General features: G+C 37.9%; 1 protein-coding gene across 4 annotated transcripts in view; it reads left to right on the plus strand.

Annotated features, from left to right (window-relative positions):
- Positions 1-15,876, plus strand: part of Cntnap4 (contactin associated protein-like 4) — a 312,910-nt gene that overhangs the window by 274,425 nt on the left and 22,609 nt on the right. For all 4 annotated transcript variants that reach the window (XM_006530730.2, XM_030243313.1, XM_006530729.4 and 1 more), the window contains exons 18-21: positions 9,769-10,008; positions 12,071-12,295; positions 13,937-14,070; positions 14,885-14,972. In XM_006530730.2, coding sequence (XP_006530793.1) covers positions 9,769-10,008; positions 12,071-12,295; positions 13,937-14,070; positions 14,885-14,972 — 687 coding nt within the window. The remainder of the gene's footprint in view (positions 1-9,768; positions 10,009-12,070; positions 12,296-13,936; positions 14,071-14,884; positions 14,973-15,876) is intronic.

Here is a 15,876-nt window from a genome sequence, read left to right on the forward strand (position 1 = left end):
GATTTCATCTTTATGGAGGCAATTAGTTGGGCCTTTGACATCTCCATATGTGTTCAGACTTAGAGTGGCTGTGCCACTGGGAAATTTAAGCAATGGAAATATGGATTATATTTAGGTCAAAAGCAGTGGGAAAAAAGAGAAGAGAGAGAGAGAGATCTCTGAGAGAGAGACCTGTCTCATTTGTTCAATTTGCAATGGATAAAGATCTTCATTCTTGCAGATGACTGAGGATATAATGGCATAATGCAATATAATGATACCTGACTATCAAAATGCCACCTAAGGGGCTGCTTTTGTTATTGCCCCTACCAACCACCAAGTGGACCACTCCCAGGAGAGGATATCTTTCAAGTCAACCAAACAGTGTACACAACAGAAAATATTAATCTTCCAATTTACAAGTCTTATCAAACAACTCATTGTATTTCTTTTTATAAGTTTACCACTAAAGACTCTTTGCTTGCAGGCAGACTCCAATGAGAGACAAATTATAATTAAAAAGGTTACACTGAATTAGAGCTCAGTGGGTGACAAACTAGTAAAATATCATCAGTAATTAGAGAGAATTTAATGAAGCACTTACTATGAGCAAAAGGGTCTCTGCCTTCCTATGAGTATATTTCAGTGGAAGAGATAGCCAATGGTGAGAAATGAATATATATGTATATTCATATATACATGTATACACATCTATGCATATATACATATACACATTGTATATTTGCATACACATATGTATATATGTATGTGTATATACACATATGTGCATTCTAATAGTGAAAGAAAACTAAGGTAGAAACAGAACAAGGAGAAGAGTGATTAGAGGTAGTGTTGATTATTTCCATTTCAAACAGGGTAGTGGGGAGATGTTAACACTTGAGTTGACACCAGAGGAAGTAGAGTAGAGACGGGCCCTGTGAACTTCTCAGAAGGTAGAATCCTGAGTGGTAGTAACAGTGAGTTTGACAGATCTTAGGGAACAGGGATAAGTCAATATATGGCTAGAGAGAATGAACGTGAGGGAATGCAGGGGAAGTCAGGTTGAGCTATACTCTGGATCATGGGAGGCCCTTGCAGGGCATGTGGATCTAGTATTATGGAATGGCCTATTTACTTCCTAGCTTATTTACTTCCCGAGTTCTCATTTACTGCCGTGAGAGACATGGATGGAAGGAAACCAGTGGGATTAGGCTATTGCAGACTTGTGTAAGAGCTGCCCGCAGACACAGCTGAAGTAGATATGTTGAAAAAGAGGGGACACATTTTAGGTGTAGCTGCATACAACTTGCAAATGAATCAGTTGATGCTTTCAGGATTTTGTGACTTTCCCATGACAACATTCTTTCATGCAAGATGCTTATTTCTTCCTCATGTTATTACCTACTTTTCAATTTAATCTGAAGATATTTTTACTTCTTCCCCTCCCCTTTATCTTAACTCATGGCTGTGATTAAAGTTGTTCCCTGGTCTAATATGTCTAATAAAGCACACACTGAGAAAACATCTTGCAGCCTCTCTCTCCTTCAACAAAATCCCACCAGCCCTATAAGCACATGCTCGCCATGAAGCCTGGCTTTTCCATTCATAGAGCCTGTGTAACACGTTATGTGTGAACGAACAGTTTGCTTGGGAGCTCTTGCTTCACACAGTAATAAGTAGAACTGAGTTAAGTTCCATTCTCTTCTCAGAGTGGGTGGTTCCATGGGTGAGTGGGAATCTCTGCATCATACAATGTAATTGATTTTCTGGTTGAAATCTTAAAGGGTAATTTAATCCCCTTTACTTACAAGTTCGAGAGTTTAATTTGTAGTTCATCCGTCCATCATAGAAATAATTATGACTAATCAGTATTTTCAAGTGTGCATAATGACTGTCATTTATATTTGGGTGTAGGGACAAACTGGTGAAGTCAACATAATTGTGGAAAGTTAGACTACAGCCTTCACCATGCGTTATTCTAATAAAAATCCTTTGAATCTGGAGAGGGAAGAAAATAAAAGTATTTTCATTCACAAAGAAACTCTGGATGTACGGAAAGACTGGAAGTCTAACTTAGGCTTTAAGAATGATTTATTTGCTAGGCCAGCACTTAGCTGCAAGAACACATATTATATGGATGCATGGGTAAGAAGGCATTGTGGAATGTTCAAAAACCAAATATAGTTGCTTCCTAAAACTATCTGCACTATCTTCTTGAAACACTAGACATTTCAATAGCTTTTTAAAATATGATTTTTTATTTTATTTTATTTTTTGAGATGTTAAACCCATTTATACACAAGCAAAAGTTGCAGATATCTGAATATATCTTAATTTGACCAGTCATTTTCTTCACTTCACCAGGTAGGATGTTGACAGTATTTATTGGAATAACATACATATGAGTTTTTAAATGTTTAGATATTAAGAGTTTTGGACAGCTCTCAGTAGTGGCTGATGTACTGAGGTAACAGAATTTTATGCCTTCTCGATCGTTGACCCCATTGCTGCCACTGAAGGCCAGCCAGAGAGTGTGTTTTCACCAGAGAGCAGAACTCTGAAGCAAGAGCAGAGCCTTCATTGCTGAGGAAAACCAATAGAAATAAATAGAAAACACATCTGAAAAGATATGAGCTGCCCAGGCAGCAGTTGTTTGTGACAACTGAAATAGAAGTCAGGTAATGATGACTGCAAGCAGAGGTGGGGCTACATCTAAGTGGTGAGAACAGAGTGACCTTAACAGTCCTTTAGTCCCAAATATCAGAATGATCATCACCACCTAACCGAACTGTAGGATGGCGGTTCACAGTGGACGAGGGACAACAGTGAACAAAACCCTTTTTGGAGCAAGTATATGATAATTAGAATGGAAATGAGAGAATCAATGTGGTAGTCATCTCTGTTCTCTTTAAACAATTCCAAAAAAACAGACCATGTAGCTTCTTGTAATGAAGAATGATGTTTCGGTTCCTGTTGTGTTCATAGCCCTGCCTATCTTTATTTGGTAAAATGTTGACTTCAACCCAGGGCCTTGCACATACAAGGCAAGTGATCGACCACCGAGCCAGGTCCTCAGCCTGTTCCTCTTTATTCCTTTCCTTACTGTGGCAGCAGGTCTTTACCATTCCTTCCTTGTCCCCAGCCTGTCTCTTTCTCTGTGGATGCACATGTGTGTGATTCATCAAGCATAGCCTGTTCAGAAATGCTACCTGTCACCTCAGCAATGCTGGAAATACTCACAGTATTGATTCTTTGTCCTTGACCTTGATGGAACACTGAGAACAAACTGGCCACAGTCTTCGCTGCTCTCGCTCACAAACGTTCTCCAACCACGGAAATGATGGAGAGAAAAAGAATCAATCATTTTTTAAACTGAAATGTGACAGTGGTCATTTTCTATTTCAGTTTGTAAACTCAGCATTTTCCCCCCTAGAAGTTCTTAAATTAGCCCTGAATTGATTTTCATTCAACCAGCTCTGCAATTTTCGTTTCCTGTCTAAATTCTTCTACTGACAAGTTTTCACATGGGTTAAACTCCATTTGAATAGTCTGGGATGAGGGTTGGAAGGAAGGATTCCTGACCTAGTAAGAAGTCATTTATGTCACATCGGAATTGCATCATATCAGCAAATATTTAGAGCAAGCAATCTCCCAATGTCCTACATAAAGGTTGATATTGAAGACTAGTCCACACTGGCATTTCATGCTATAGTTCTTCATGTTAGTTGCCTATACAAGGGTATCATTTGTGATTTTTTTTGGAAAGTTGAAAGTACCAATACAAAAATGTATTCAAGATATATTTCTTTCGTGTGTGTGGTGTGTGTTTGAAAGTTGAAAGTTCCACTACAAAGATCTTTTAAAAATAATTTCAAGATTGAATGTTATAAATATTTCTTTGTGATTCTAAGAGAGAATGAATATGCACTTTTATTTTGTTGGCTGAATAAGCAAGACTATAATCACTGGGCCACAGAACATGCGTGTACTGAGATGGGGCCTGTCTCCATTGCTCCCATGGATGATATAATTTAAAAAAATGGCTATTTAGAGTTGTTTCTCATTTTTTACAGAGGCTTCCTTTATGTAATTTTTAAAAATTCTTTCCATGTTTTAGATAAGTCTTTGTTATACAAATTTATCACAAATATCTTCTGGTTTTTATAAATTCATCTTTCCACATTGTTAAAAGTACCTACAAAATGTAATTTTCAGTTATAATATATTCTTAGTATTTCTTTTTTAAACTTTCATTTTTGATATGCTGAAGTACAGCCATGGTAAGAGAGTATCAAATAGTCTTATTGAAATAATGTTCATTTCGGCATGTAATTTTCTTTGATATTAACTGCGTTTTCTCATTAAATATTTAGTAAAACAAAGAATGTATTTCTTTCATGTACCTATATCACTTGTTGCAAGTATTTTTCTTTCCTTAAGGTATCTCTTTCATTGTTTGCCTGAAAACCCTCTGAGTAGACCTTCCTGTGCTCAGTGGGAAAATCCTAATGACCCTTGGCTGAACACGAAATCTTACAAGTAGAGCATATATAACTAACTGTGTGCCTGCTACTGAAAACAGCACATTTCTTTAAAACATACTTCATTATGTGCAAATCAGAGAGCCATTGCATGGCTTCCACAGGCCAGAAACACAAAGGGAGCTGCTCTTTCCTAGGGCTGTAGCTACAAGGTCATGTTTCCAACACTTGGTTTTGGTTCAGGGATGACTGAACGTTCTGCCTGTGACAGTCTTTCTTATTTCAACCACAGTAATTCTTTGAACAAAAGGGACGATGGTTCTCTCTCCTCTCATGCTCCTGGGACTCTGTACAATTAAGATCACTGCTCAGCATAATTAAAGACAAGTTTCTTCTGCAGCTCACATCACTTCTTCTACAAGGCTGCCTTCACTCAGGATGGCTGTGTTAGGAGGAGGCACTGGTCCCTAAACACTTCTAATCTCCTGGCATGGTTCTGGTCCAAATCTGTATTCCCTGTCAATTTCTTGCACTCAGTTGGCTTGTGCACGGGTCTCGGTCTGTCTTCCTCTACCACAGTGTCAAGGTCAGAATGAGCTTTGAATTTAAAGGTAAGAATAACAAGTATGATCTCTTTCATTCTTTAAAGCTGCCGGGACAATGAAGAAGTTGTCCTCCACCAATCCACAATCATATTCAAGGAGAGCACACGAATAGTCTGTCTCAAAAAAAAAAATAATAATCAAAATTTAATCTCAACGGTCTTCCTGACACAAAGTAATGGGGGAACAGGCATTTGTCCTTGAGGTATTGAGTTCAGCTGGGTGTTCCTGGAGCTAAGATTAAGAGCATAATCTAAAGGGTCTGTCTCCCAGTTTGTTACTACAGATCAAGAGCCAGTTTTTATGTGGCAGTACTGATGCCATGGCAGTGTTGCCTGAATATACTAGGGTGGTGGTGATTCTGAGTGGGGAGCCAGCAGTGGTGCCAGGAGCAGCCCCAGATAGAGGAGGACACAGGCCCAGCATGAGGCAACTTTAACCCAGAAGGTAGCCCAGCTACCCTTAGTGAAGGTCTTCTCCAGTTCTGCTTCCTCATAGCTGTGAAACCAAAGGCTGATTAGAGATGATGCAGGGCCTTAGCTTTTGAACCTCCCTACTTCCTCCAATGCTCCAATGCTGTGACAGTAACGCTTGCTATTTAGAAGAATTTCTGGAAAATAAAGCATGTGTTGGAAGGATAAAAGCAACAAGTCTTCCGATTCATTTCCTATTCAGCACCTAGCCTGGTATTTAGGTATGGGACCTCAGTATTGTCATGTGTGTGGATGGATCCGGGTAGATAAAATCACATGGAAAGGTTAGGCATTCGCCTCACAAGATACTCGGTGTTTGCGAGGTTCCGGAATTCATTATGTCTGATCCAGCATGGCAAGTAAATTGATAGAAAATTAATTGGAAGATAGTTTCCAACAAAATAGCTCAGCAGAAACATCCAGAATCAATTAATCAAACTGCAACTCATTTTAATTGGACATACTCTAACCCTGGAAAGGCATGGCAATCTTTAATTAAGCTTTCAAGTACAATCCTATTTACATGAGACGTGTTTCTCAGAAGAATTCTGTCCAAACTAAAGTGACTGACTGGAAACCCAATGGCATAGTCACAAATCCTCAAACATGCACAATATGACTATGTCTAATTAGATATTATGTTTTCAATAAAGGTGGCATTAAAATAATTTTATTAGAAAAACAAACTGAAAGTATGGAATAAAGAAATTTTAGGTTTGAAGGTAGATGTTCATCACTATGACAATATTTTAAGATTGTATTTTACACACACACACACACACACACACACACACACACACACATCTATTAATATATTTTGTTAGTTTCTCTACCCTCTAGCATTCTTTCAGTATTTCTACATCTACATTAGCATCAGGTAGTATCCATGAATGCCTCTGAGTATATTAGTAAAAGATTAGCTCTTAGTTCAAGTACTTATCCTTCTCATAGTTCCAGTATCACATAGAGGATGCCACAAATAGCTGCTCAATAAAACAGAGAACTTAACTTCAGTTCAAACCAATAATGGCTTGAGTCATGAAAGAAAATGGAAGTGTTTTCCTCTTTGATCAAATTCTGAAGCAGGAAGAAGTAAGGGTGTTTGGGGATGATGACCACCTGTGTTTCAAACTAAATGTGTTTATACTGTTATTTCTCCATTATACACATGAACTTCTATATGTCTCTAACATGCACAATAAGCAAGAAAAATGAATTAGAATAAGTAAAGATGGACTATATTTAGTTGTTGAACCTAGAATTCCATAGCTATTATTCATGCTATTAGAACTGGACAAACCCCTGAATTACAGTGGTGTCATAACATGAGCAACAGACATCTAACAAAGCGATTTGCTATTTGCTTTATGCTATGAAACTTATATGCCATGATTTTATGTAATATAACATGAAGCAATTGGAGGACAGCAAAGATGCAGCTCTAGCGTCTCCAAATGATCCCCATCCCAAGGTGCACCATAGTAGTAGGTTTCCTTTTCCTGGGAAGAAAACTCTATATACTAGTAAGGATGCCAGAAGAATTGTAGGACAAGAGATTGAGTCTCAGGTACTTACTGAGTTAGGTCCGCAGATAGGCTGCTAAGCAGATATGGAGCCAAGGTGAAGAGCAACTTGTTATGGAAAGAAGAGAGTCATCCTGGCAACACAGGCAGAAGAAAGAATGACAAATTATTCAAATGTAAGAGGAATTAAGATTCTTAGCTGTTCTATAATTCTGGATAAAATCAATTCCTTCATTGCCATACCCAGAAAATATCTCAGGATCTCTCCAGTTTTTCTAATAGCGTAAATAATATCTAAGGACCTCTAGGCTTAACAGCTGAATATAGAATATTTGTGTGTGTGTGAGAGAGAGAGAGAGAGAGAGAGAGAGAGAGAGAGAGAGAGAGAGAGAGAGAGAGAGATTATAGAATGTCTTTTCCCCTCTTCCTTTTCTATGGTATTGTAATATTCAGGGAGATTCTTCCTTCTTGGTTTCTACTTTCTGAAAATATCCTCTCGAACACACCTTGATGTACTCTTCATGTCTCAATCTAATGGACTTGATAATATTAGAAATGGAGTGTTGGACTGTACATCACACCCTACTCCCGTTGAATTTATAGAGAACAAATATGGTGCGTGCCATCTGAAGCCATGTGTGTCCTTCACCGAAGAGGTACACATGGTATTAAATGAAGTTTGAATGTATATATTTAAATTTTGGACAGAGCAACTTTGATGGAGGGCATTGCATCTATAAATTTGAGTTTTCAGGAGTGTCCCTGCTCTGGAAGGGAAACATTCTCACTCTTTATGACCCCCACCCCCATCTACAATGTATTATTTCAGAAATGTACTGTGATTTAGTGTCTTGTTTTGATTTCAGTGACCTAAACATCCCTATGAGGCAAACTCTGCCCATCCTCATCTCTGGAGGAGTTCCTATCTCCCATTCTGACATTATGTGACTGCATGAGTGAATGGATGGGTAAACACAGTAATTACTGGTTATTGCACAGTTGTGTCGAACATTTTTCTATGTGGTATACGGAAGTGACTGAAGTAGCCCCTGTTTGATATATATTCAGATAAAAAGATTTTATATATATGTATATGTATATATATATATACATATATATATATATATATATATATATATGTGTGTGTGTGTGTGTGTGTGTGTGTACATGTAATATATATGTGTGTGTATACACACACACACACACACACACACACACACACGCATACATTGGAACAATGTAAAGCCCTATAGATAATAAAGACCTAGTATGTAGTAGGGATCATGTGGATTTTTTTAAAATCTGGATTAAATAATTTTGAATTTCTCAGAGAAGTGGGAGTCTATGCAATTACAGTTAGATTTAGGGTGATCTATGTGACTTAGAAGCGGATGATATCAACTTGTTTGAGGAGGAGCTAACTCTCATTCTTTTGGCAGGTGTTAGTTGCCTCTAGTACTTTGTCTAGGGGTAGGACCCCTTGAGGTCTCCCCATTCCATGTTAGCATGTCTGTTGATAATGCCGATGTTCAGGTCTTGCTGGACAGCCATATTGTTAAAGTTTCATAGTTGTATCTTCCCTGTCAAGTCTAGAAAACACCATCTCATAGACTTCCTGGTCCTCTGGCTTTTATTCCTCTGTTCTGTGATGCTATCTAAGCCTTCTGTGGAAGACTTTTTTAGATTCATCGATTGGGGCTGAGTTCTATCAATCTGATAATCTCTGCTTTATGACCTACTGTGGTTCTCTGTAATGGTCTCCATTTGGTATAAAGAGGCTTTATTGATGTGGAGTAAGAGCTACACTTCTCTATGGGTATAAATATAAATTCTAGAATGCAGTTAGGAATTAGGAGTTATGGGAGTTTAGTAAAGTGATGGCAGGATATTCTCTTATTAGCCCCAGGTTGGTTACTAGAGAGCTTTTGGTTACCATCAAGTTGGGTACCACTCTTGCATCATCCTTTCTTCATCAGTATCTTTTCCCAGTTGTGTTAAGATTTGTCCCAATATAAAACAATGAAAATTATGTTTCCTTTTAGGAAAATGAAAAATGTGCTGAGGAGTATAGTATAATACTCAATATTCATCTTTTTGTGGATAATAATTTAAAAAACCTTCATCCCTATGAATGCTTTACTAAGGGTTCCTTAGGAATATTTGTCAAATTAAAGCTATTAGATTAATTGAAGATCAATATTTTAAATATATTTATGCTTATACATATATGCATATACGTATTTGTATATGTACATATATATGAAATTATAAAAAATGAAAATAAATAAAGCAAAAGTACACAACCATAACATGCTGTTATTTGGAATGAAGATGAAGCATGGTCTTAATTTTGTTCTTCGGGATAAAAAGATGAAGAAAGACAGCTTCCCCAGCACAAAGCTTACTCAGAAAGATTCAGAAAATAAGTGTGTAAGGTTAGACACGGCTCACCGACAGAGAAATTTTGTGGTATTTTTGAGGACCCCCAGCAGCAAGGCAGGAAAAAGAAGCAAATCAGAGTAGAATGTGTGATGTACATTTCTGAGAGCTAGTGTTCCTCAACAGGTTTGTTCCGCAGCTTCCAACTGCTCTTCTTGTGCTACTCAATGCCCCGTTATTATCAGGTCACAAGGTTTCCTCTTCCTGGCTGTGCTTTAAGTCCTGAAGGACACAGAGGAATGTGTTTACATTTGCAGTATTTTCTTTGCAGGTGGGACCGCCACCAGGCAGAGAGGCTTCCTAGGGTGCATCAGGTCCCTGCAGTTGAATGGGATGGCCCTGGATCTGGAAGAAAGAGCCACAGTAACCCCTGGGGTGCAGCCAGGTTGCAGAGGACACTGTGGGAGCTATGGAAAGTTATGTCGCCATGGAGGGAAGTGCAGGGAAAAGCCCAGCGGCTTCTTCTGTGATTGCTCTTCCTCTGCCTATGCAGGACCATTCTGCTCCAAAGGTAGGTGTGAGCCAAACCTGTATCCCCGTGAGTAAGACACTTGGCAGGCCTTGTGTGTGATTGCATGGACAAGCACAAGTGCGAGCATGCGCGTGCATGTGTGTGTGTGTGTGTGTGCATGTGCGTGTGCGTGCATGCGTGAGTGCATGCGTGCGTGCCTGCGTGCGTGCGTGCGTGCCTGCGTGCCTGCGTGCGTGCATGTGTGCGTGCGTGCGTGCGTGCGTGCGTGCGTGCGTGTGTGTGTGTGTGTGTGTGTGTGTGTGTGTGTGTGTGTGTATGTCTGCTGTGTAGCTGTTTGAAACAAAAGTAGCTACATTTAAAATATTCTTTTGAAAAGTGGTTATTGTATGCCAATCATATTTTAATTCTTGGGTCTTTGAACTCAATTCAGGAAAAAATGCTTGTCTATTGCTGAATAGGCACAAATGGTAGTCTTTAGATGTCGTCAATGTTATCCATCAATCTACTTTTACTCTGTCTGCTACTAATGTGTTTAAAGAATAGAGCTGTCAACAACCTATCCTATGGGGCAGCCCTTTGTTTAAAAAAGTCATTCCAGGGTGTATTGTTATTTTTGTTGAACAGGTTCAGCATTGCAAAGGACTGTAGAAAAATGTATGTACTTTTATATCATTCAAATTAATATTTTCTAATAACTGCCGATGCAAAAGAAAATAGTGACGTGATATTTGGTGTGTAATAAACGAATATGTGCTACAGAATTAAAGCAGCAGAGTGGTTATTTGGAAGTTTCTCTTAATCACCAATTCATGCTACAGGAAAAAAAAAAAAAGGAAAGAACACAGCATAGGAGTAATTGTTTTGGATAGCCTTCTCCGAATATACAGACATGCATTGTACTTTCATAGATTTTCATAGAAGAAAACCGACAGCCAATTAATTTAAATTCATTGACTTTGTTGAAGTGTCTCTGGGCTTCTTAATCTTCTCTTGAAGGAAGCTAAAAGAAATTGGCTCCAAATCAAAGCAACTTTGCAGAAAAAATGCTAGAGGTTAGTTAATGAAAATCTGGCAAAACCTGCACTGTTTTGGGTCATACCCATTTTTTATCAAGAATAAGCTGTGATTTCAAAATCAATTGTGATAATAACCAGACACCACTGGTAATAGTCTAGGAAACATTTTTGGTCTTAAGTGTGAATGAAAACTTCTCTTCTTCAGCATGAGTTTCCTCCATTTTCTAACTGAAGTTTCAGTTCTTTCTGTCTGAACAAACCAGGAACTGTTGTTAACACACACACACACGTTGTACTATGTTATGATATATATATATATATATATATATATATATATATATATATATATACATATATATACACATATATATATACATATATACATATAATATAACTATATTAAAAATGCCTAAAGTGGCATGAGACTCAAAATGTTGCTTTATGATGAGTAAGTAACATTCATAAGAAAAAAAAAACAACATTCAGATGTTTAGAGTAGCAGAGAAAACAACGTTCAGGATTTCAAAACTGACTTCTCCACTGACCTCTTACTCACACATATGTTTACCCATACATGTGTGTAAATGTGAAATATTAATCTCCTGTAGATAAAGTGTTACACTTGTTCAATTATTACAAACTGATTCCATCCCTGCTAACCACATGTCCCTCTCACATTAATGCTGTACTCAGCCTTCTTTATAACAGATATGAAGAATTACTATAAAATAAAGGTATTTATGCTTATTGATACTGAAATGAAAGAAAAAACTTCACTCTTCATGTTTTTTCCAATTACAAGAAGATGCATGTGTCTTAGCTACAAAATAATAGATGGAAGTTAGAATTTAAATATGAAAGCAGATGTTTAGCAGGGTAGAAGACAGGAGGCTTGGGTTGTCAGATAAGACAACACTAATGAATTATATGTCATTCTAATGTAAAGGCAATCTCCAGAAGTGCCAAGTGCTATTTTACCCTGGAACTGTGTCTTATATCTATGTACTTCATTCTACATCAATAAGACATCAACTCATATATTGTACTTAAAAAATTTTTAACATACAATCTGCATATTATTTCAGAGATTTCCGCATATTTTGGATCTGGGTCTTCTGTGATTTACAATTTTCAAGAAAATTATTCTCTAAGCAAGAACTCCAGCTTTCACGCTGCTTCATTTCATGGGGATATGAAGCTGAGCAGAGAGATGATCAAATTTAGCTTCCGAACCACACGGGCACCAAGCTTGCTGCTTCATATGAGTTCCTTTTATAAAGAATACCTCTCAATTATCATTGCCAAAAACGGTGAGTGTGTTTTAGATGAGAGAAAAGATTGAGTTTTAACACTGGCACAGTAGAATATATCTCCTTCTGGGATGTTTGCCTCTAAACTAGAAGTAGGGAAGGGAAGCAAAATATGTCTAGGTTTTGTCTTCGTTTTGATTTTGATTATGAATATATAGATCAATCCAAAGGGATCCTTTAAGTATGCCAGATGGGTTTATGTCTTTATAACTTTGGCAATTTTATATCAATGATGTAAATTTTTGTTTGCTTCTATATTATTTGTTTTATATGTTTTCATTATTTTAATTTGTTTCTGGGTGTGCACGCATGCACATGATGGCAGGTGCCATTGGTGGTGGTTAGAGGCATTGCAATGAATTCCCCGCAGCTGGTGTGGAGTTACAGGGGGTTGTGAGCTGCCTGACCTGGGTGCTTAGAATAGAACTCCTCTGCCAGTGAACAGTGTGCCCGCTTAACTGCTGAGCCACGTCTCTAGATACTTATATTTTATTTTTGCCAGAAGCTCTTAAGTATTTTGTATGAATATTGATGCAGCTTTGGAGTTCTACTTTAAAATAAAATGTCTCCTTGTGCACGTATTTTCTTCTAATCAAAGTTAAAATGTATTCAAGGAGTGTTAATGGACCAGTATTATGCATAAAAATGTCCAGGAGATGACCTGTTGGTCCGAACAGACAATAAAGTAGTCCTAGGAACCGTTGTTGCTGTATTCATGCAGGGTAATGGTATGTGGCTTACAAAATGTGTTTGCTACAGAAATCGTGTCACTGGAAAACGCTTACTAATGTTTTTTCTCTGTCTCGTGTGTGGATGAAAGATGAATATTTTAGAAATAAATTCTCCAGGTGAGGAAAATAAGCTGGCATACAAATATCCAACTACGTTGGCTTGCTTAAATCAAATGGCCCAAGGGCACCGACTGCCACCATAGGAGTAATTTTGTGTGCCCTCTGTGTCAGCTTCAAGCTCAAAGTTTATCTATATACATTGAGGGGTTTTTGTTGTTGTTGTTGTTAATTCAGGAGGAGTTCTGCAAAGCAAATTAATTGAAATCTCTGCAGGCAATTGAATACCATTCATTTGAATAATAAATTTGGCTAAAAAATTGCTTATTTCACTTTAATTTCCTTCGAAAGTCTATACTCATGGAACCTTGGGAACTACTCTGATCTTGTATAAAACTACATTTGCTCAAAGTTCAATCCCTTGGTTGCCTTTAAAGTATATGAGAAGGATACTCTTTTTAATAAAAATGAGGTTATATAAAAAGAATGCTGTAGCAACATTGAACCATACATGGCATTGTACCAATACCTGAATTTGCATTTCTTCTTCATAGACAGTAGTGTTATAATCTGCACATAATAATATCAGAGTTGACCTATATGAATGAAATTAAAGATTTTTTTCAGGAGTCAGTTCATGAGCAATATGTCTACTCTTGATTTAGAAAATATTATAATTTCACTAAAGAACTGACTTTTAGAGGCAAGGTTGAGGAGACACACCCAAATGAGTGCAGGTGAATCTTTCTCCAGAAGTGAATATATTAAAACACTAAAAGGATTAGAGTGTTTTTATAAGTGGTTTGAAAAATGGAATTTTTACTAAAAATGTAACTTTTTTTTCCTACTTCAGGAAGTTTGCAGATACGATACAAGCTAAATAAGTATCACGAACCTGATGTCATCAGCTTTGACTTGAAGAGCATGGCAGATGGGCAGCTTCACCACATAAAGATCAACAGAGAAGAGGGAATGGTCTTCGTGGAGGTAACAGAGATTATCCAAAGGTCACATGAAACCCTGGCATGGGGCACCTAGAGTTACCCAGGAATCACAGTAGCAAGGATATCTTCCTGTGGTATTCAGTAGACCATAGGTCAAATCATCAAATGTGGTCAGGTGTTCCCCCGCTCCCTCTTTGCGGTTTGGGCAAACGTCTCTGAGGTATTATTACTATCTGATGCATAAAGTGCCAAGCTTGCCTTGCCTGTTTTATTTTGCTCAGAAAGGAAATGATGTCTAGTTTCTCAGAGACCTACTGGTGGGGCCATCAGTCCTCTTAGGAAACCCACTTACTTTAGATGGGTATAAATGCAGCAATCATTCGACAACAGAAAATAATGACTGAAATATCAGAATAAGTTTGAAGAAAGGATGTGATTCACTGCAAAATGGAATTATTCGCCTTAGAAGCTTTTGCCGAAAACCACTAATGTTTCAGCTCTACATAGAAGAAAATTTCTTAGCTGCATGACTCCAGGAAAAATCCCAAGCTAAGAAAAATTATTGAGGTTAAAAAAAAAAAAACACGTCTTTTTGTTGGCTTTACCAAATTTGGGTTTTTTATGCAGTGGAGATGGTCCAAACACTAAAGGGAAAGATAGAAAAGTGGGTAGCTATCTGAGCATAGAGTAAAAAACATCAGATTTTGAATGACTACATTTTTAAATTTCATTTTCTTAAACTATTATAAAACCATAATAACAATTTCCTCTTTTTTCTTTCTTCACTTCCTCTTATTATTTTTTGACACAAAACAATGGTTATTTGAATGGCCACATTTCATGGAATAATTTTATAGATTGATGAGAATACAAGGAGACAAACCTACTTGTCGTCAGGCACAGAATTCAGTGCAGTCAAATCTTTGGTACTGGGCAGAATGCTAGGTAAGTAAAAACAGTGAATCTTTTCCCTAGTCATAACGTGTAAGCATGAATCAGAACGAACATGCACACATGCACACACACACGCACACACACACATCTTATCATGTCAAAAGGAGTACCTTGCCTTATTTTAGTTGGGTAGGAATCGATGGTGGAGGTATCTATCAGTAGTGGTGGTATCCTTTGACTGAAGATGGCACTGGTCTCTGCCATGTGTCAGTCATCGTAATTGTGCTGGATAGTTTCATGTCAACTTGACACAAGCTAAAGTCATCTGAGAGGAGGGAACTTCAATGAAGAAAATATCTAATAAAAAATGTGCAAAAAGAAAAAGAAAAGAAAATGCATGCATACGATCAGGCTGTCATCTAGCCTATGGGGTATTTTCTTAGTTAATGATTAATAAGGAAGGGCCCAGTCCGTTGTGGGTGGTGCTATCCCTGGGCTAGTGGTCCTGGGCTCTATAAGAAATCAGGCTTCAGCATTCTTCCAGGGCCTCTGCATCAGCTTCCGCCTCCAGGTTCCTGGCCTGCTTGACTTCGTACTGGCATTGCTTTTGGTGATGAACTGCCAGATGGAAGGGACTGTGAGGGAAATAAACCCCTTCCCTCTTCCAGTTGCTTTTGGTAATGGGGTATCAGCACAGCAATGGTAATCCTGACTAAAACAATAATAAAACCTGATATTATTTTCCTACATCAAAAATACCAAGGTAGGAACAGCAGTGGGCTATTGTTTGAATGTCACCTATCCCTATAGGCTCACGTGTTTGTGATCCCCAGCTAGTGATGTTGCTATAACCTTTAGAATGTAGAGCTGTGAAAGGTGATGTTTATCACCGGGGGAGGGGGAGAAGATAGATTTGAGGCTTTATAGCCCAGCTTCACTTCCTGTTCACTTTCTT

Source organism: Mus musculus, chromosome 8 (genome assembly GCF_000001635.26).
Source record: "Mus musculus strain C57BL/6J chromosome 8, GRCm38.p6 C57BL/6J".
Lineage (NCBI taxonomy): Eukaryota > Metazoa > Chordata > Mammalia > Rodentia > Muridae > Mus > Mus musculus.